Genomic DNA, 19,984 nt, shown 5'->3' on the forward strand with positions numbered 1-19,984 from the left:
CCAGATCTATTATTATTATCTTATTACCCCTGTGTTCTTCATCATCAGTAGTTTCTGCATTACCAGAAGAATCAGCACTGGTATCACTGACAAAACTGGAGCCTGAAATTAAAATAAAACAAAATAAATACAAATAAAAGCAGTTCTTTTTAACAGTTTGCTCTTTATATAAAGATGCTAAAGCATCTGTGTAAATGAATATGTTTCTTTGGTTAACAGGCTTGCACAATCGTAAGAGTTGACTTGAAAAGAGATGCTTCTGCATCAAACCAAGTTCCTGCTTGTTCTTGGATAGGTATAACATGAAGTGGGGTGAAAGACCTGTGGCATGAAGTTTAACAGTTATTAAATCCCACTGGAGAACAGCCTGTACTGTACCATAAGTAGCACACCTATGGACTGCCTCATTGTACATACACTAGGCTTCTTGTCACTCTATCATTTTAATCTGTACCTTTATTTTTCCGCCTTCCCTCCAGGTCAATGAGGGCTATGTTGCTGTCACTGCTGCTGCGTACCAGCTGTGCAGCAGCCTCATCGATGTCACTGGCTGATCTGGAATGAGCTGGTGAAGAATCTCCACTGAAAGACCTCTGGCGACGCACTGGGGCCTCTGGTAACTCTGAACCTTCAAAACCTGAAATTTCCACAGGACAGCTTTGTTACTAGGGTCTCTATCTGAAATTTTATTCACAGCACAAAAACTCTAATCCTGTCATATCCTAAAATATATACCTTCTATTTGCATAAGCTTACCTAGTGCTTAATGCACAATACAAGCTGTACCTAAGAAATGACTTTTTAGATACAATTGTAATTTTTCCTGTCCCTATTTATTAAAAAAATCTTTGGCAAAGAAAGTCAAACACAAAAAGTATCTGACAAATCAATGTATGTATTTGTATCTGTAAAATCTGCAAAGACGTCAAAGTGTGCTGGGTTATGCCACTGCAGGTTATGAATCTGTCCAGTATAGTGCCAGTTCTCTCTTACTGGTAGTGATAATGGTAGGAGGTGCTGTGGCCCCAGACTGGCCATTCTCTGCCACTGTAGTTAACTGATTGGTGGACTGGATGAGGAAACTTTGTGCCACATGTTCTTTTTCTATACGGCTCCAGGCTCTGGAAAATGTCCTGGTATGCCTCTTGCCTAGAATGATAAAATAAGGAGATTTAATTCAGAATCAGTATACCACCCTAATTCAACAAAAAATGTCAATCAAAATGATACCAATACTGGTATGTTGCTTTAACCTGAACAATGCAAAATGAATGCGTTACATTTTTATGAAAGCTTAATTACATAATAATAAAAGGCAGCATCATTGCAGACCTTTTAACTCATTTTCTTGCTTGGATGCTCTGAAGTTTCTCAAATCTTTTAGGAAAATACTTCTTGCAAAGTATGTTTTATTAAAGAAAATCACCTTGCTGCTTGCCTCCCCTTTTCTTCTTCTGTTTCTGCTCACTCAATCTGTCTAAAGGTAAGTCATGCATGTCTAAGTTGTACACCTGCCTCACCAGTACTCTAGTCAACGTCTCCATAGTTTTCTGAAAAAAAAAAGAAAATTATTCATTACATAATCCGAGGAATATTAGTTTCTTATACTCATGATATTGAATCATGTATATTAATCAGTAAATAATTCTAATATTGCTGCCGACAGAAAAGTTTCAAAATGACTCAACTAATCGAAAAAATTCTAATCCAACGACAAATATGCGAAAGTTCTTCTCACTCACTCTATCAATTTCTGACTAGTTCCCATAATACTCACAGCCCACTCCCTGACTAGTTCCTCCCACTGTGTGAGGGAGGACAGGACTTGTAGAAACTGGTCCCACAGCTCTGTAGAGATATGCACACTCAGATTGGCCTTGATCCAGGTGACAATCAAAGTCTGCAATACAGAGGCAGGGGTTTATTTAGATGTCTGTTTGTAAAACAGTTCCTACACACAACAGTGACAAAATATCTTTTGTTACCCATGCTTTTGTACAGTTAAGTTTGAAACATCTACTTCATATGATTAAGTTATGAATGATTTGGAAAAAATTATTCATATTCATTTATATATATTCAACTATTGATTTATAATAAAAATTTAAGTGAGCAAATGTCTGACCCCTCGGCCAATACCAGACATATCTTCTGCTGGCATTGAGGCAAAGTCAGTTTTTTCTTTGGTGAGTGTCCATTTCTTGTTGTTTGTACTCTCAACAACAAAAATATCACAGATAAACTCACCAGTGTATGACAATTTCGCTACAATTACAAAAGTCTTCCATAATTAAGTACATGCCTCTGAGTAAGAACAATTCAATTTGGATTGAACAATGATAGAAAAAGTGCATGTGTAAATCAATCAGTCCTGATGCTGGTCACTTAACAACAATTTCAATACATATATACATCCAGATCGAAAAAGTTTTTAAAACATTTTCTTGAAAGAGGCTACACGTATTATGGTTTAATTAGGCACAAAACAAAAAGAAGCAGAACAATTTCCATGGCACATTTATGGTACATAGTAGGAGACAAAACTGATCAGAAAGTTTGTATGCTGTAAAACCCTATACCCACTTGGAATATTGCAGTGCCCAGTTTGCCTCCCAGATTCTTGTCTCTGTATGGGGGTGGATTCTCTTTTAATACTGTTGAAGTGACTTTCAGTAATACTTGTAATAATTGTTCCCTGCAAAAAGATAAAAAATTTAATATTTATGTTTATTGGAGTTTATTTGTTTTGTCTTTAAAATACATGGTTATTACTTTCAAATGTTTACAATACAACAAGAAGACAAGCCTTAGAAATTGTAAAACTGACAAAAGTTCCCAATTATAAAGCAAAATACCAACCAAGTTCTTTGCTCCATGATCAAGTTCATCACCACATATCTATACATGTTGATCACTCTTCTACACATTTCCACCTGAAAGTTCCACATCTTATTTTAGTAAGAGTACCTCCTAAGTTTTATGTCTATCAGAATCTGCCATGCATTTCTTAAATGCCTATTTAACAGCAGAAGTTGAATAAAACATATGCATTGATTTCAAAACCAGGACGTTTTTGAAGCAAGATAAGACTGTAGTAGGCTAAAAAGTAAACTGATACAGATATACCTTGGTTCAAAGTTTCTGTCTTTAAGTTAAAACCCACAATGTACTCAAGTTCCTTTGTGAAACATGACCCAGAAATGACTTGCAAACTTAAAATATAAAGACTTTTTGCTCTAATAAACTCTTACTACAAATCTTACAAACTAACACTTAGTCCAAAGGCACAAAAAAAAAAAAAAACCAGTAAATAAATTTTATGGCATTAATAATCAAGAGCCAAATCTACCCACCTGCTCTGAAAACACCTTATGATGCTCACTGGGCTCCAACAAGAACACGTTAGCAGTATTGGTGATAAGAACCTGCAGTGTGTTCTGTAAACCTGCACACACGCTGGCTTCCAGATCAGGCGTGGAAGAAAAGATGGCGCCAAGGTAGGAGTCGTTTCTTTTCCGCATACCAGGTTGGGGCTCAGGTTGGAGAAAAGATGGTGGAGGTGATGTGGAGGAGTTTTCCTTCAAAAAGAACGTAGGTTTTTAAATCAAATAATTTTTACTGATGCACTTTAAGAAAACATTCAGTGAAATTCTTAAATAAAAGCAGCAATTCTAAACATAGACATAAGCTAACTTTTCAAGATGATTCAAATAAAAGCAACTATTCACATTCACCTAACAAAACTATATAAATCTACTTTCAATTCCTCCTGGGAATTCAAAATGAAACTTTAACATAAGATATCTCCACTGACAACTTTATCATTATACCTCTGATGAGCTCTCTTCAGATATATTTCCCAACTTTCCATTGCCACTTTCTCTTCTGTTGTAGATTCCCCTTGCAGAATCATTTGGTTCTTTCATGAATACGGGTCTGTCTGCTTCATTCTAAAAATGTAGATTGTAATCATAACCAAAGGTTCTAGCAAGCTGATTATGCAAAACTGCAGTCTAAAGGCCTTTAAAGTGCTAAAACCTTTCAACATGTTGTTGCTTTACAACTTGCCCAATGCTGTATGGAATACATGGGAGCAGACAAACTGTAAGGTAAAGCTTGTTGGTTTTTCATCTTTTTCCAAATCTAGTCCACAATAATCACATCATTGCAAGTAACTCTCATCAGGCTATTAAAAGCATTTTCAGGCACTGAAATCATTCTATCAAATATCAATCTGATGTAAAATGTTAAGAAACACGTAAAAAAATAGTTTCTCTATCTTTTAACCTGTTTACATGTTAATGAAAAAACTTACATGTATAATTTAACAACAGCCAAGCTTACCTGCAGCCAGTCCTTATAAACTGCCAAAACCTTCTTTATAGCTCCACTATGGTAAAAAGGCAACAACAGTGCCTGTCTAAACACTTCATGAACAAGATTGACATTCTCCTGCGTGGAAAACAAAACGCTGCGGACAATCTCAAACTCAGTCAACAACTGTCCTTCATCCTCGTCGTCACTTGATTTAGTTGAGGCAGCATCCCCGTGGGAAGCGGAGGTCAGGGTATTGGTGCTGCTCTCTGGTGGGATGGAGCTGTCTTCAGGCCGAAGCGTCTCCTCTCCGCTGTTACCATCTCCCTCATCTGGCTCTTGCTCTGGGGGGTGCTGCAGGACTTCCGCCGGTCTGTAATGACAACAGTTCACACAACACAAGTCTCCAACTGTTCCCAGGAAATAGACTTTAAGATAATGGGATGAAAATAACTACAAACCATTACAGATTAATGGTTTTGTTCAATATACAAATATGTATGATTCTTTTTAATTGTTTTCCATCTTATCTTACTCTGATTTTTTTGTTTCCTGTTTCTTTGGCAAATGTACAAAGGTAGTGATCCATTTGATGACCACCTCCTGACAGAGAGACAGAGCATCAGGGCGTATGGTGGGTGGGCCCCTGGGGTCAGGATTGGGGCGTAACACAGGAAGGTCTGAAAAGTTTGCAGTATCACATCTAAATTACAATGTACAAATGATACCTCTTTGTCATACACATCTTACAAACACAACAAATTGACACTTCACTCTTGCAAACTAAAAATTTAATACAATATTTCCTTGTAGACACAAGGGTTCATACCGGTCCTATAATATACACTTAATATGAAACAAAATACCACTTGAAAAGATTTAAGTAGTCTGAGTATGTCATATACCACATGATGACTTTAAATATTATAAATAATTAAAATTCTGAGACATTATCAGAAGATGCTTATAAATAAATGTACTAACCTAGCAGAGGATCATAGAGACTTGTGTGCTTGTTAAACTCTGGGAATATGTTGTGAAGGTAATAGGTCTTGAACTGATTAAATATGAAGTCAAAACTACTTTGTTTCTCATCCTTATTAGACCACTCAATGTTGTTCACCTGATAACGGAAATCAAAAGATACCTAGATAAATACAAGTTCTGTCATTATGTTGTTACACTGAATAAAGAGGATAAAGAGTGAGGTCAATGTTATTACGTTTCACTGAGATCACCATAATCACAGGCAAGGTTTAATTCTGTCATGAACTTAACTTTAAAATTGTTATTATTACAAAGTAAGCCCAAACTTAAATTTTAATACATTGATTTGGTCTCCCTGTCTGTCTTCGCAAACTGTTTTATCTTAACAAAATTCACTCATAGTGTCTACTATAAGTTTTGTGAAGTATTAAATGTATATTAAAAATGTGAAATTAAAAAACTAAAAACATTCTCAAATGAATCTTGAAACCAAATCTACAATAAAACTGACAAAATAGAATTATTCTTTACTTAGTGGTTAAATAACATCAGTCAAACATGACGTTCCAGTCAACCACGTATGGATAAAATCACCATTCACGTGACCAAGGTCCATAGCTGGTGGGCCGAAAAATCGTGTATGACTGATATTATTTAGTCTCTAAATAAAGAATAATTCTATTTGATCACCCTTATAAGAGACCACAAAAAAAAAAACCCTCTTTCATAGTGAAATAAAACTGTCACCTCAGACACCATGTACTCCAGTAGAGAGGCAAGAAGAAAACGGGTGACATCCTCGGGCTGTTTCTCCCCAGACTGAGGTGGGAGAATGGCCGAAATCTCCACTGGGGTGACCGCAGCTACAAATATATATAAAGATTACAGCAGAGGAATAACATGTTCTGTTTTTTTTAATTGGAGGACTTGAGTAGCAATGTTGATCTTAAAAAATGAGAAATCAACAATATAAATCTGTACTATTTATGTTCAAAAAGGTTTTATATTGATCCCAGAATAAAAATCAAAAGGAATTGTTCTAATTATATGTTAACTGAATATATTCCAAAGTGATTCAATTAAAGTGAAAATGAGACTGATATGTAAATCAGTCATTCTTTGCTAGTGGTGCACTGCAGGGGGGCCATAACAAGAATGTTATTTAAATTTAGATAGCCAACCAAATTCTCATGACATCGTTGTGTATGTTTCAATAACAAATCAAAGAAGCTGCATGAGCAAGGAGGATGTTGTTATAAAAGCAAAAAAATAGAAAAAGCAGAAAATATATCGAAATAACCCTCAAAATGGCGTCCTTTTTTGTGGAATTTTGACCCTACCTCTATTTAAGAACAGTTTGTTTAGGGTTTGAATGGATTATTGAAGCAAGAAATACATCTACTGCAAGAAGATATAATAAACAGAATGTGCAAATTGTTATTTAAATAAAAATTTATTTGAAGTCACTGAAAAATGATCACAAAATTAGCTTAACTTACGATACATGCGGTGTCCCACCCCGATGAAAATTTCATCTAATCCTATCTTTCCGTATTAAAACTGTTCAATCGTCCAAAGTAGTATGTCGGTTAGTTTGTGTCACGAAGTCCATGATAATATCAGTTTTCTTAAGAATTTCACATTTATTGCTCAGCAAGGTCGATTTTTCTTCACCGCGTCCCAATATAACGTTCGCAACGCTGAAACTTCAGAGATCGATTTTTATCAGACGACTTTAAAATGCCGCGTGAAAATTATACATCGATAGCGATCTTCTTCCATACTCACTAACTGATGACGTCTTACACACGAATGGCTTCTTTTGCACACTAAAAAAACCAGCTCAAACTGGCGGGTGGCCCATTCTGATAACATATCACGCAATGACGCTGTCGAGATAGGATGCAGGGCACAGGTGTAATTCCCTCGATTTAACCGTCACAGGATTGTTTATTGGGATCTTCTTTGTATGAAGGTGAGAAATAATGAGTTTCGTTTCATTTTTCTTCAATTGTTTCAACATATTTGTGTACCGATTGATTTTTACCATTCTATAAGTAGGGTGACTTCGTCTGAACTTTCGTTTTGCGTCTGTTTCACATGGGGGACTAAAGGTCATATTGAACATGTTGACGCGGTGATACCGTATTCATGTTCTCTTGTTCTCGAAAACTCAATCATCGAAATTGAATTACTTTTTTTTAGTTTTGTCTTAAATTAAGCTGCTACACTGTATTCCGTGCGTTTAAAATTTAACCGTCTGTAAAAACAGCAATAATGGATTACTAGCAACACTTACGTTACGCAATGAAGCACCGAAAATGGGTGAAGAAAATGTGTCTCAGTAATGCGTGTTTGCCACTCATAATGCACTGTACTTTGTTTGAATAAGCAATAAACTATTTGTGATCTTAGGTTATCCATTGTTCGTTATCAGAGTTAACAGATTCTTTGTGTGATTTTTTTTCAGAATCCCAAGAGTGGATGCCTTAGTGAGCACAGAACAGATATCACCATTGGTCTACATATGTCAGGAAGAATGTTATAATTATGAACTTTGTGTTACACTGAACTTCATTTTGTTAAATTTTGTATTTAACTGAACTTTATTGTGTTAAAATAATAATAAAAAAAATAATAGTTCTGATAAAAAACTACAATCTGGAACATTCTTTAGATCAACTTTGTTCAGTGTGTGTCCCATATGACAGAGTTACAGTAAATAAAATATGTGCATTATTCCTCTGTGCTTGTCAATTCCATTTTAAAAGCACGTGAAAGTGGTGTGCTCCTCATGAATGAAGTGTGTATGGATAATAGCAAAAATATTGATATTATTTACATGATTATAAAAAGTTTTTGTACCCGCGTCAATAACGTTACCGTGACCCACATATTCACCATTTTTATTAATTATGAAATGTGGATTAAATTCTTCAAAACCAGTTTTGAAGCATTGAGACAACACCCCCATATGATTTAAACTAAAACTGAAAACATTCCATTAGACTTTCATTAGTTTGTGCAAAATATATTACCCAGGGTAACGGCGTCTTGGATTTGGTGGGTATAGCTGTTCAACTCTCCTGTGTGCCCTAAAAAGGGCAGCTGCTGTTTCCCTTTTTATGAAATGATAAACTGTGATGGTGTAGCTATCACATCGCAAAATTACAGCTTCCCAGAGAAAGTTTGAAATTTTCGGTCAAATTCAACATTTTGTAACCACTAGCAAAGAATGACAGAAATAAATAACAAAAATCCGTTATATTGTTGAATGTATATACAATGTTTTATTGACTGGGTATTTTAAAGTATTCACCCCCCCCACCCCCCCAAAAAAAAATAATAAATAAATTCAACAAAAAATTAATTAATTAATTTATGGAATTAATCAATCAATCAATCATAATTTTAAAAGTTCACATACTTCTTGGATCCCCAGACACAGTGAAGAGATCCTGGTCCACCCCTTCATTCTTGCCCAGTCTGGGGACTATAGCAGCAAAAGTGGTGTGACATTCCTCACTGGCGTTATCCTTCAATGTCTGATACCAAATCACAAACAGGCGAATACCCTCTCTTCGTAGCTGGAATAAAAAGCCATATCCTTCTTTGTTTATGTATCAAACAGAACACTGCTCACACTTGCATATTTTTCACTTTCAGCAGAATACTAACTTTTCTCACCAGATGAATAACAGAAAGGTGGGTAATTGTCCGACATTTTCATTTTTTCAGAAAAAAAATCTTTAGAAAAAATGCCATACACTGGTAACAAATAATAAAACACAAATAAACTTTATTTAGAATATTTGCTAATATTCTTGCAAAATACCTTAATAGCACTCACTCAAGTCAATCTTTCAATCAATTTTCAAATCTACTTGTACTTTTTTTATAAGTACTCAATTCAATTTTACTTCTGATACATCAAATGGCTATGACTTTAAGCTATTCAAGTGGGAAAAAATCAACATTCTCAAACAGTCACATTACAAAAAGTCATGTAAATATATTATGTGGGAAATAAAATCATTCTTTATTCATAAATAATTTAATACACAAGTTGAAAAATATCTAGTTGTATCAAACTAATAAATAATATAGAAAGATGCAGCTTTCACTCACCTTCAATGAGTTGCCTGTATGCAAAAGTTTCTTGATGATTCGTCCTGCAACAAACATTGATAAAATGATATAAATCATTATAATACATTAAAAATACACACACAGAAAAATATCATCATTCAGTGTTATATCAAGTACATCTTTATCTGCAATCTTACAACATTAAAACAAATACAGATAAAAGTAAGTACGCCCACTACATGTCTATCAGATATGATCCTTTAAATTATAGCATCATACCAAAAAAATTATTTTCTTAAAAAAAAAAAACAAAATATCTTTTTAAATTATTGTTTTTCTTTTTATCAAGAGCTTATAAAATATGTAGGTTTTACCTCCAATATTTCTGTGACTGTCAGTCACCATCATCATCATCATTTACTCCCTGATGATGGTGACTGACAGTCACAGAAATATTGGAGGTAAAACCTACATATTTTATAAGCTCTTGATAAAAAGAAAAACAATAATTTAAATTGATACATACAGAGCTAATGAAACTCTTCTCTCAAAATACCTTTTATTTACTGAGATATGAAGCATATTTATATTTTGAAAAAAAAGAGAGAATTTAAAAACAAAAGTATTTTATTACACCTTGTTAAGTAAGCATTGAAATCTACTCTGTAAAACTTTGGCCCATTTGGCCCAATAAGCTAACAATACCTACTAATAACTTCAATTTCTGGGTACATTAAAATCAGTAAAGAGAGAACAGGATTTATCAATTAAAACTTGGAATTATTACATACCTATGCTGTGAAACTGCCACCTCCTGTGAATTAGCTCAGGCAGAAAAAACAGAATTTTCTGAAATGGTTAAAAAGAAGGTCAAATGTAGCAATAAGGATAACATGCCAATATCCTCCAAAGACCAATCTTAGAAAAAGACATAAAAACATCATGCACCTGAAAATCCAAATCAAACAGAATGGCAGCATGGCAACTGTGACAAGGGTAGACAATACTTAAATCTATTTTAAAACAATACTTCCACCAGCATATGAGGCACTGTTGTCATGTAATTAGAACATCCAGCCACATGACAACACACAGAATACCCAGCTTGAAGAAGGGGAACAGTATGTTCCCAGAAGGCCCAGGTGAGGTTATTACAAAGTAGTATGAATGGTGGACTGTTAAACAAACATGATATTAACTGCTGTTGTTATCGTTTAACATGATATTAACTGCTGTTGTTATCGTTTAACATGATATTAACTGCTGTTTTTATCGTCATTTTACAAACCAGAGAAAATGTTGTGCCTCAATCGATAACACTTTTCTGAAGCTTGCAAAATATCCTTACCTCAGCCAGTCTATACCTGGATAATATCATTTTCACAATTTATAAGAAATAAAGTAATCTTACCTCAAAGATACATAATGCTGCCTCCAGTTCCTCACGATGTGTCTTATTTGCTAAAATGATATTTAAGAGTTATGACCAAAATAAAATGAATATATTTTGAGTTGTGATTCTTAACAATTTGTTAAAAAAAATATTTGACCAAAGCTTAATTACTTTACTGATCTATCTTAATAGCATGCTGGAATATACATTAATAAACAAAACACTCTGAACTAAATATATTGCTAAAATAACTTCAGAGGGATTAATCTATTTTAAAAGTAATTAAATTATACCTACCTCTTTGCTTCAAATCTGCTTCAACAGTGGTAAACACTTCATAAAAGTTGAAGTATATCTGAGAATAGTGACTGTCAAAGAAAGCTTTCGCATCTTGGGTTTCATAGTTTTCTGATAAAAAATGTTAAGAAATAAAACTCAAGTTTTAAAAGCAGACTGATAATAAAACTCGGATATGTAGTGACCTTCAGGTAAGTTTTATATAAAGACAAAGTTATTGTGGGGTTTAATTATCCACATTACTATTTAGATCCAAATAAGCCTCAAAACATGTAACTACGGGCAATTCAGAGTTTGAAACTGGTGTTTTTGACAAAATACAGAAAAGAAAATATTATTCGAAGTTTTGCTCATCAAGTTATAAATGAAGAAAATGACCATGCTTGTATATTGGTTTTATTAACAATGCCCAGGGGCATGGGTTGAAATGTTATCTGGTAAAATAATTGAAGAATTCCTTGAGGAAGTACTTTGCCCAGGTAAGTAACACTGGCACTGCAGAGCGATGAAATCAGCAATTATACAACAACCGTCACTCACCAAACCCAATCTATTTATGTGAAGTTGCAAAAGTCAGCGAGTGTTTCGTTAAAGAATACTTTTGGAGGATCATTTCCACAGAATCCCGAATAAAAAATTGCCCATGCTAAATAATCACTTGCGCTTGCAGACTTACCCAGAACAATCCTCAAATGTTTAAGTTTGCCAGCAGAATCTTTCTTTGGGTCAAAGAACTTTTGCGAGGATTTCCTAACGTCTGCATGAGACTTTCTACTAAACATTGCCACATATGGGTAAATGGCGTGTTGCAAATTTGGTTTTCTGTCACATCTTCTATTCAGTTTTGCAAATATTTGCAACGGAAGTGGCGGTGATCAAAAGCTACTACGCATGTCCAAAAATGGTATCTTCACTAAAATTGGCAAATTATAACTTGCATGTTAAAGTTTCGATATTAAAGCTTGGGTTTTTACAGAATTATATATTTTCAGATTATACACACTTATCGGATTTAAAACAGATAATTTTATACCCAAACGTAAATGTACATTAAATATATTCTTCCCCTTATAAACCGCGCGTGTAAAGTTGATTTAAGGCTAATCTACAGTCAAGATTAATCCACCGAAAAATTACATGCATAATGGCAGTTAATATTCAATTAATTTCACTTTGATTGATATCATACAATAAACAAACAATAATTCAACAGAATACACCAAATCCCACCTACAAAACGACAAATATTACCCAAATTTCAAAAAGTGCGACACGCATTTCGGCAAATCTGATTTTTCATCGTCACGTGAGAAACGTACGATATACTTGGTGATCGCCCTCTCAGAGAGACCTTTACTGCCCGGCTACTGCCAACAAGGTTTAAACTTGAATGGGAATATGAATTACGTTTTGATATATTGTGTTGTATTGGGAATCTTTCTGCAGAGTGCATATGCCAGATATACATCATGTGGCGGAGGTATGTAAAAAAAGAACTTAACGGGGTAGTAAATTAAGAGAGTGTAAACACTTTATACGGTCCGTACACGCTCGGCTGTCACCTTGATTGGATAGTAAACGATTGTCGTAAAATCGCTAAATGAAAATAAAACCGGGTGCATAAACTTGGAAACCACCTAGGACAACCTTGGACTGCCACATTAATCCAATACAATGCAAAATAAACTATAACAAGTGGTTAAAGCCTTCAAACCGAATGTCGTAAAGTCCCCATATACCTCCATAGAGACAATAAAATAGCGTAAGCTTGTGAAACAAGAATCCACCAACTTAAACATAATAATCGAAATAAAATACTGCCGGGCATCGTGATGTTTATATCGGTCCTCTTTACAATCCAATTCAGGAAATGATGTAACCGCAGAGGTCGCATTGTCCAAAGGCATGGCTTCTTTTTCGTAGTGGTAGGTTAGAGTGGACTGATATAAACATCAGAGGTGGAATTTTGATTTACGGTTTGATTGTGCGTATGCCATGCACGGAATTTACAAACGAGCGACGGGATGATGTAGCCTGCAGTATTTGCGGTAAGCGTGCCAAGTTTTAGGCCGCTCCGATGCCCGGCAGTATTTTATTTCGATTATTATGTTTAAAATGGTTTATTCTTGTTTCACAAGCTTACTCTATTTTATTGTCTCTATGGAGGTATATGGGGACTTTACGACATTCGGTTTGAAGGCTTTAACCACTTGTTATAGTTTATTTTTGCATTGTATTGGATTAATGTGGTAGTCCAAGGTTGTTCTAGGTGGTTTTCAAGTTTATGCACCCGGTTTTAATATCATTTAGCGATTTTACGACAATCGTTTACTATCCAATCAAGGTGACAGCCGAGCGTGGGTCCGTAGATCTAGAGGGTGATCTCATTTAGATCAAAAGTTATTTACGTTTTAGTGACAACATGCCTGTCATTTTTTAAAGACACCGCTTTCAAAAGTGAATCAAAAGTTGCTCCAATTGATTTTCACTCCCTAATTTCAAAGAAACTTGAAATTTGTCACATTGTCACACTCTCCCATGGGAAACTCCACTGTACAGCTTTTATAGGACACATTTGGCACAATAGGAGAGTTGTGGAAAGTCACTGAAAGCTTTGCATGTTGCTTTCTTGTCTGACATAGGACTTTTGATATTGCCTTGTTCTTTTTAGTGTACAACTGAAACCCTGCTTTGAATTTAAGAGTTAATGACAAAAAAAAAAAAAAAATGTGTTGCATCATTGGGTTCAGAGAACATCTAGCACAGCTACACCCCTCCAAATTTTTTTTGTCAAAATCTGTAAAAATGTGTTTAGATGATTAAGCCTTATAGTTGGTTTTACCAGTATTCCCCTTTTTTCTTTTAGGAAAATTGATTACAGTGGCTGTTGATTCCTGTCCTGACCTCAAAAATGACTCAGCAGCACCATGTGAATTAAAAAGAGGCACAAACGTAACCATGTCTGTAACTTTTAGTTCTGGTAAGTGCAATTGGTAGGTGAATAAGGGAAGCATGATTTTGAGGTGTTTGAAATGCAGTTGGTAATTTTTTTTTCAATACATTTAATAAGTGTGTCAACTAGATTAGCAAATAGGACGTATGCTGATTTTGTTGTTTTGCTCACTTGAAGTATATGACAATATTATATTACTTGGATTTTTGCATATAAAACAGATGTGTGTGTGTGTGTGTGTGTGTGTGTGCAGTGTGTGTGGATGTGTGTGCAAACATAGGTTTTTATTGTATTGTTTTTTTTTTTCAGTTAAGGACTCAAAGAAATTAAATGCTGTAGTTCATGGTATCATAGCTGGAGTACCTGTTCCCTTTCCCTTTGATCATCCAGATGGTTGTGACAAAAGTGGCATCACATGCCCTATCAGTACAGGCCAGACATATACCTATAAAGCTGTGCTTGCCATTTCATCAAGCTATCCTTCAGTAAGCATAACTGTAAAGTATTTATTAAGAAACAGCAGAGACCTCTGTTATATAAATTTTGTCATCAAGAGGTGCCCATTTTATGTGCTGAAGTTCAGTATGTGAATTTGTTGTAAAAATGTTACAAAATGTCTCTTTGGAAGTTCACAGTAGTCACTTTGACATTCGTTGTTTCTTGTTACTTGCCAGTGAATAAAAACTCTGAATAAAGTTTATATTAAATCTTTTCCATTTCAGATAGAATGCTCTGTTAAATGGGAACTTCAAGATGACAACCATGATGATGAATTTTGCCTTGTGATACTTGTAAAAATTACATAAAGAACTGAGCTGTCAGAATAAAGAGTAATTTTACACCCGGTGTATGCTCAATGCTGTAGATTAGTACTGCCAAGAAAAAAATATAAAAAGATGTCATAATTGAAAATCATGTTTAAATTCAGAAGTTTTATTGTAATTGAAAACAAACTGATGTGAATTTGAGGAGAAGGTATCTAGGCACCCTTTTTCAGAATAAGAGAGCATTGATTATTTTTTGTACAGTAAATTATATACTGGAAGTGAGCTGACCACAGACGCACACACACACAATTTGATATTTGATGAAAATGATCTTTTATTTAGAACACTGCCTTATCTCTCCTTTATGTAAATGAACAACTCCAATAATATTTTCAAAGTCATCATACCATTAGCTTGAGTGAGACTACTTGTTAAAATAATGTCCTTAGATTAACACTTCAACAGAAATGGAGTATGCATTAAGTGGCTATTCTCAGGCATTTACTATTATTACATATGCAGTCATTCTTTTATGATTGTAGAAGAAACTTCTTTCTGATTTTGTTACAAAATAATGCTAACCAAAGTTGTAATAAACACATATTAATCAGTTTGTAGTTGTTGGTTTATTTCTTTGCTTCCAGGTATACTATGTTTAAAAATGCCCAGGAGTCTACGTTTTTTGCCAAAATATCCTGTAAAGCATGCATCTTTCCCAATTCTGACCATAAAAGTGATAAGGCCCCTTAAATATAAGGGACCATTCCCAGACCCTATCTTACTAACTTTGGATCACATTATCCCCTAGGGGATTCTCACTAAATTGCAATCAACTTAAGCGGCTTAGATGTCCCACACGCCTACTGAAGCTGATAAGGGTTAATTAACTATTGTTTAGCATCTTTAGTAGGTGTGCCTGACATCTTAGCTGCTTAAGCTGAAAGCAATTTGGTGAGAAACCTTATGGAGATGGATTGATCCTGTTAGATTGATCTAGGTATGGGAACCCAGTCTAAGCATCTGATGTCAATATTTGCTTCTGAAATGTCAAGAAGACTTGTGGTCTAAGTGAGTCTTGATGCATTGAGAACTAAGCTATTTAATTAGAAATAATACAAAGCATCAAATGAAGGGGAAAGTGCAGCACTAGGTTTGTGAGTATCAGTGAAAAGGTTTTTCACATAAGATTTTTCATGAAAATCTTGCATAGGACACCCTTACTGGGCTTACAAGTAATAAAAACAAGGAAGATAAAAGCTATGGAATGTAAATAAAAACCTTTTTTGCCATGTTAATAGCTGACAGTATGTACATGTATGCATTCAAAAGTCCGCAATTTTTCTAAATAATGCCATCTGTACCCTGGGCTGTGAATTTTACAGATGATCTTGATATGATATCTGCTTAACAATTCACTATGATGGAGGCTTGCAAATATATAAGTCATGAGATCTACAACTGGGGAATACAATCTGCAGAATTTTTTTTATTCTAGTGTGAGCATTGGAAAAACTGAGAACAGAAAGGCAGGATGAGCATGAACATGATACGTCTAGGACCAAATATCATATCTTATTCATCTAGGCACTGCAATATTAAATCTTGCTGTAGAACTCTGTTGGTAGTCCAAGCTGACATCACGAGTCATGAGGGTTACTTCAATCAGAATGATAAGAACAATGATAATTGTAGTAGGCTAACAGTGTTATCTGCACCTGACAATAGCAGTAATAGAACCAAAGTTCAGCAACTCATGGCCTGACAATAATTGACCAATGCAGAAGCATTGCAAGAGATAAGCTGTGTCACAAAATAGGAATATTTTGGAACCTTGTGCAGATCCGCCTCCCATTATATGTGACTTGCCACGGGTACTTTAAGTACACATCAGACTTGACACTGCTGCAAGGACACGATGTGTCGCCCTTTTGTTTTCCTTGTCTGTTGCCTGGCCACATCCTCTCTGGCAATGAATGTGAAGTTCAAGGATTGTGGTAATTGTCATTTTTCCCAAACTTATAAATTATCCAAAGATTTTATAGTTATTAATCTATCATATTGACATGCTCAAATCAATTTTTTTTTCAATTTTCAAAACCAAATTTTTATCCTGTAACTGTTGTTTGTGACAGTTATAATTATAGTAATATGTTTGTTCAAGTCTAAAGCTTTTTTTGTTGAAGTATTTCCCAAAATTGATATCATTTTATTTTTTCAGGCTCAGCTGTAGGTAAAATAAGCACTGTTGATGTTGAACCTTGTAAGAAGGAACCTTGTACATTAGTACGTGGAACAAATGCAACAATCACAGTTGCATTCAAAGCAAGTTAGTAGATTTACAAAATATGCAGTAATCCTATTGACAACTATAAAAACCACTCAGAGAGCGTAGACCTCCGCCAAGGCAGCAAAGTCTCCATCCAATGCCGTTTCACACCTAAATTTTCGATATTTTTGATTATTGATTATTGATCCAGATCACCACCAAAAACTAATCATCTATTCCTTGGCCCACTTCTGACAGTTCCTGAAAATTTCATCAAAATGGGTCCATAACTTAATATAGTTTTTTTGATTTTTGATTATTGATTGATTATTGATCCAGATCACCACCAAAAACTAATCACTTCTAAATTAACCCATTTCTGACCTACCCTGAAAATTCCATCGAAATTCATCCATAACTTTTTTAGTTATGTTGATATGACAAACAAACAAAAAAAAAAAAAACAAACAAACAAACAAACAGGGGTGAAAACATAACCTCCTTCAATTGGCGGAGGTATATGATTAACTTTGATCTGATATGCAATTTTTCACCCATGTTTTTGTTGTCAATTCAGTGGAACCAAATAAATGAATAAATGATAAATAAATTTTCAAATTAATTATTTTGGCAATGGCACTAGCAATTTGAGGATTTTGTTAAGGGAGATATAGGGGCACATTGGGTTAAAAATTATCGCAACAAATAAAAACATCTAAAACTATTTTACTTCCATAAATAATGTAATAACAATCATAAAAACAGCACAGAGATGGAAAAATACCTTTTATTATTATTATTTTTTTTTGGTGGGGGGGGGGGGGGGAGGGGGTTTAGGGGATCTCGATCAGTAGTTAAGGTAGGGACAGGTGGCTCCTGAATCTGTCATGAACAGTTGTAACTTAACAGTTGGTCAGTAGTCACTATCAACTGATTTTGCTAATATTGTAAAATTTTAGATGAAGCTGCTACCAAGCTAACAGCAAGTGTCCATGGTATAGTAGCGGGTGTTCCAGTTCCTTTTCAAGTCCCTGTAAGTAATGGCTGTGCACCATCTGGAGTGGCGTGTCCCACTAAGACTGGACAAGACTACAACTATTCAACTTATGTCCCAGTATTGAAAATATATCCAAAGGTAATGCTTTCATCTCTCTGTTTTATTTAGATAAATCTTGTTTAATTTTTTTTAGACAAGGCTAATATATCATATTAAGATATATCTTGTTTAATTTTATTTAGACAAGGCTGATATGTCATATTAAGATATATCTTGTTTAATTTTATTTAGACAAGGCTAATATGTCATATTAAGATATATCTTGTTTAATTTTATTTAGACAATGCTGATAATATCGTTTAAAGTGTGATGCAGATAAGGGTTATAGTGGTATATCTATTCTGATCTTGAGTGTGCATTTATTTGAAGGCAAATTCGTCTGTCTACTGAACTACTTTTACCCTTTTATTTTTCCATCAAATTCTGTTCACTGTTGCCTATTTTAATTTTTTTCAGATCTCTGTTGTTGTGAAGTGGGAACTGAAGGACCAAAATGGCAAGGACATGTTCTGCTTTGTTATTCCAGCTGTCATCTCATGATCAGGCTAAACATTTATTTTCAACATTAGAGAGTTATTTCTCTGTGGTTTATAAAATTGGATTTTAAAGGAAGGCCAGCAAAAACAAGCAGCTGATTTTTAATAAGTGCACTTTTGTTGCTTTGTCATGACTTTATATATTTGTCATTTTATGTCAACAATAAACAATTCTATTGATCAAACTATTGAGTCTTTTAATCCTGTTGATCAAACTATTAAGTTTTTATGGATAAACAATGTTTTGTGTCTGTACAGTTTAAAACTATCATCCGTGTCTGTCTGTGTCAGCAGTAATGTTGATTAAGGGGGTTATAGTTACTGGTACATCAGCAAAATAGCACCCTTCCCCTATTTCTATAACATGAAATACAACACTTCATATTACTATAAGTGTAATGAAAATAAAATATGGAGATCTGTTTGAAATAGATATTTCAGTTTTCACCCCCAAAATGTATTAACTTGACCTTATCAACTTGAGCTAGGAAATTAGCAAAAAAAATTTTTTTTTTGATGCAACAGCATTATCTTATATCATGGTATTGTCAATACTCAGTATCTGCATTATCCAAGCAGATAAGGTAAAATCCTGAAGTATTGATCCCTCTTATGGACACTACTCTTGTTAACTTGAGAAAACCTTTTACTATAACTTGAAAATAGAAATACTGTTTAAACATAACTTAAACTTAAAACATGCTGCAGTTATCGATAATGCTTCAATGAGCTCTAGTTTTAAATGGAATCATATGGTCAGTCAACTATGAATCAGCAGATAAATTAATAAAATACCTGCATCATACAGCCTATATGTAATATATACCTAACCAAATGTTACATGTTAACATATGTAACTTGAACTTTATCATGCTGCTACATGTATATGTTATGCGAAATGTTTAGTTTAATTCTGTTCCTTTCTGAACCTATTTATGGTTTCTTACCATTAACTATCACGTTTTTAATTATTTTAAAATTTCCAAGGTGGCATTAACACTTATGTGGAAATCGCAGAAAATTTTAAATCCTGGTTCATTTAAATGAACATCAAATTTTTATCCATGTTAAAACAAAAATACTTTTGTTGAAATGATGGCTCATAAACTAACAAACTATGTGCCTTGGAAATGAATTCTCAGACACTTACAGATGAAAAATTGAACAACTGAATTTATCAGCTTGGTAGATATTATGCAATATGAAAATCACAAACACAAGTAGCAAATATTTAGTTGGTCTTGAAAATTTTGTCAAAAGTCGATTCTCCACCAAGGTAGTTTTTTCACTTTGAAAATTTCCTCAAACTTGAAAATGGGCTTCTC

The 19,984-nt window shown here is 34.3% G+C and overlaps 3 protein-coding genes and 1 long non-coding RNA gene across 11 annotated transcripts in view; 3 read left to right on the top strand and 1 right to left on the bottom strand.

The window, feature by feature from the left end:
• LOC106166146 (ral GTPase-activating protein subunit alpha-1) overlaps positions 1–11,978 on the bottom strand; it is a 38,787-nt gene extending 26,809 nt beyond the window's left edge. For 4 of the 8 annotated variants that reach the window (XM_087004052.1, XM_087004056.1, XM_087004054.1 and 1 more), the window contains exons 1-19: positions 11,757–11,978; positions 11,081–11,191; positions 10,802–10,851; positions 10,182–10,239; positions 9,430–9,473; positions 8,729–8,888; positions 6,049–6,164; positions 5,299–5,437; positions 4,850–4,994; positions 4,345–4,687; positions 3,831–3,950; positions 3,354–3,578; positions 2,860–2,933; positions 2,584–2,695; positions 1,778–1,900; positions 1,427–1,550; positions 994–1,149; positions 455–637; positions 28–102 (exon numbers count right to left, since the gene is read on the bottom strand). In XM_087004052.1, the coding sequence (XP_086860178.1) occupies positions 28–102; positions 455–637; positions 994–1,149; positions 1,427–1,550; positions 1,778–1,900; positions 2,584–2,695; positions 2,860–2,933; positions 3,354–3,578; positions 3,831–3,950; positions 4,345–4,687; positions 4,850–4,994; positions 5,299–5,437; positions 6,049–6,164; positions 8,729–8,888; positions 9,430–9,473; positions 10,182–10,239; positions 10,802–10,851; positions 11,081–11,191; positions 11,757–11,862 (2,464 nt within the window). In that variant the 5' untranslated portion in view covers positions 11,863–11,978. The remainder of the gene's footprint in view (positions 1–27; positions 103–454; positions 638–993; positions 1,150–1,426; positions 1,551–1,777; positions 1,901–2,583; positions 2,696–2,859; positions 2,934–3,353; positions 3,579–3,830; positions 3,951–4,344; positions 4,688–4,849; positions 4,995–5,298; positions 5,438–6,048; positions 6,165–8,728; positions 8,889–9,429; positions 9,474–10,181; positions 10,240–10,801; positions 10,852–11,080; positions 11,192–11,756) is intronic. The other 4 variants (XM_087004053.1, XM_013544607.2, XM_013544603.2 and 1 more) reach the window with 1 other exon arrangement.
• LOC147763331 (uncharacterized) lies at positions 6,405–8,040 on the top strand. Its single transcript, XR_015332787.1, has 2 exons — positions 6,405–7,276; positions 7,772–8,040. It is a non-coding gene; the product is annotated as an uncharacterized LOC147763331 (long non-coding RNA).
• A 393-nt stretch (positions 11,979–12,371) lies between the features above and the next one.
• LOC106166123 (NPC intracellular cholesterol transporter 2) lies at positions 12,372–15,410 on the top strand. The gene is made up of 4 exons (XM_013544554.2): positions 12,372–12,560; positions 13,947–14,060; positions 14,343–14,518; positions 14,756–15,410. Exons 1-4 carry the CDS (start codon positions 12,479–12,481, stop codon positions 14,837–14,839), a joined length of 456 nt encoding a protein of 151 aa, XP_013400008.2. The 5' UTR covers positions 12,372–12,478; the 3' UTR covers positions 14,840–15,410.
• A 1,048-nt stretch (positions 15,411–16,458) lies between these two features.
• LOC106166157 (NPC intracellular cholesterol transporter 2) lies at positions 16,459–18,844 on the top strand. Its single transcript, XM_013544624.3, has 4 exons — positions 16,459–16,794; positions 17,019–17,126; positions 18,026–18,201; positions 18,580–18,844. The coding sequence occupies exons 1-4, from the start codon at positions 16,716–16,718 to the stop codon at positions 18,661–18,663; spliced, it is 447 nt and encodes a 148-aa protein (XP_013400078.2). The 5' UTR covers positions 16,459–16,715; the 3' UTR covers positions 18,664–18,844.
• Positions 18,845–19,984: the final 1,140 nt, after the last annotated feature.

This window comes from Lingula anatina, chromosome 2, assembly GCF_051362555.1.
Source record: "Lingula anatina isolate TDL-2025a chromosome 2, LinAna3.0, whole genome shotgun sequence".
Classification (NCBI taxonomy): Eukaryota; Metazoa; Brachiopoda; class Lingulata; order Lingulida; family Lingulidae; genus Lingula; species Lingula anatina.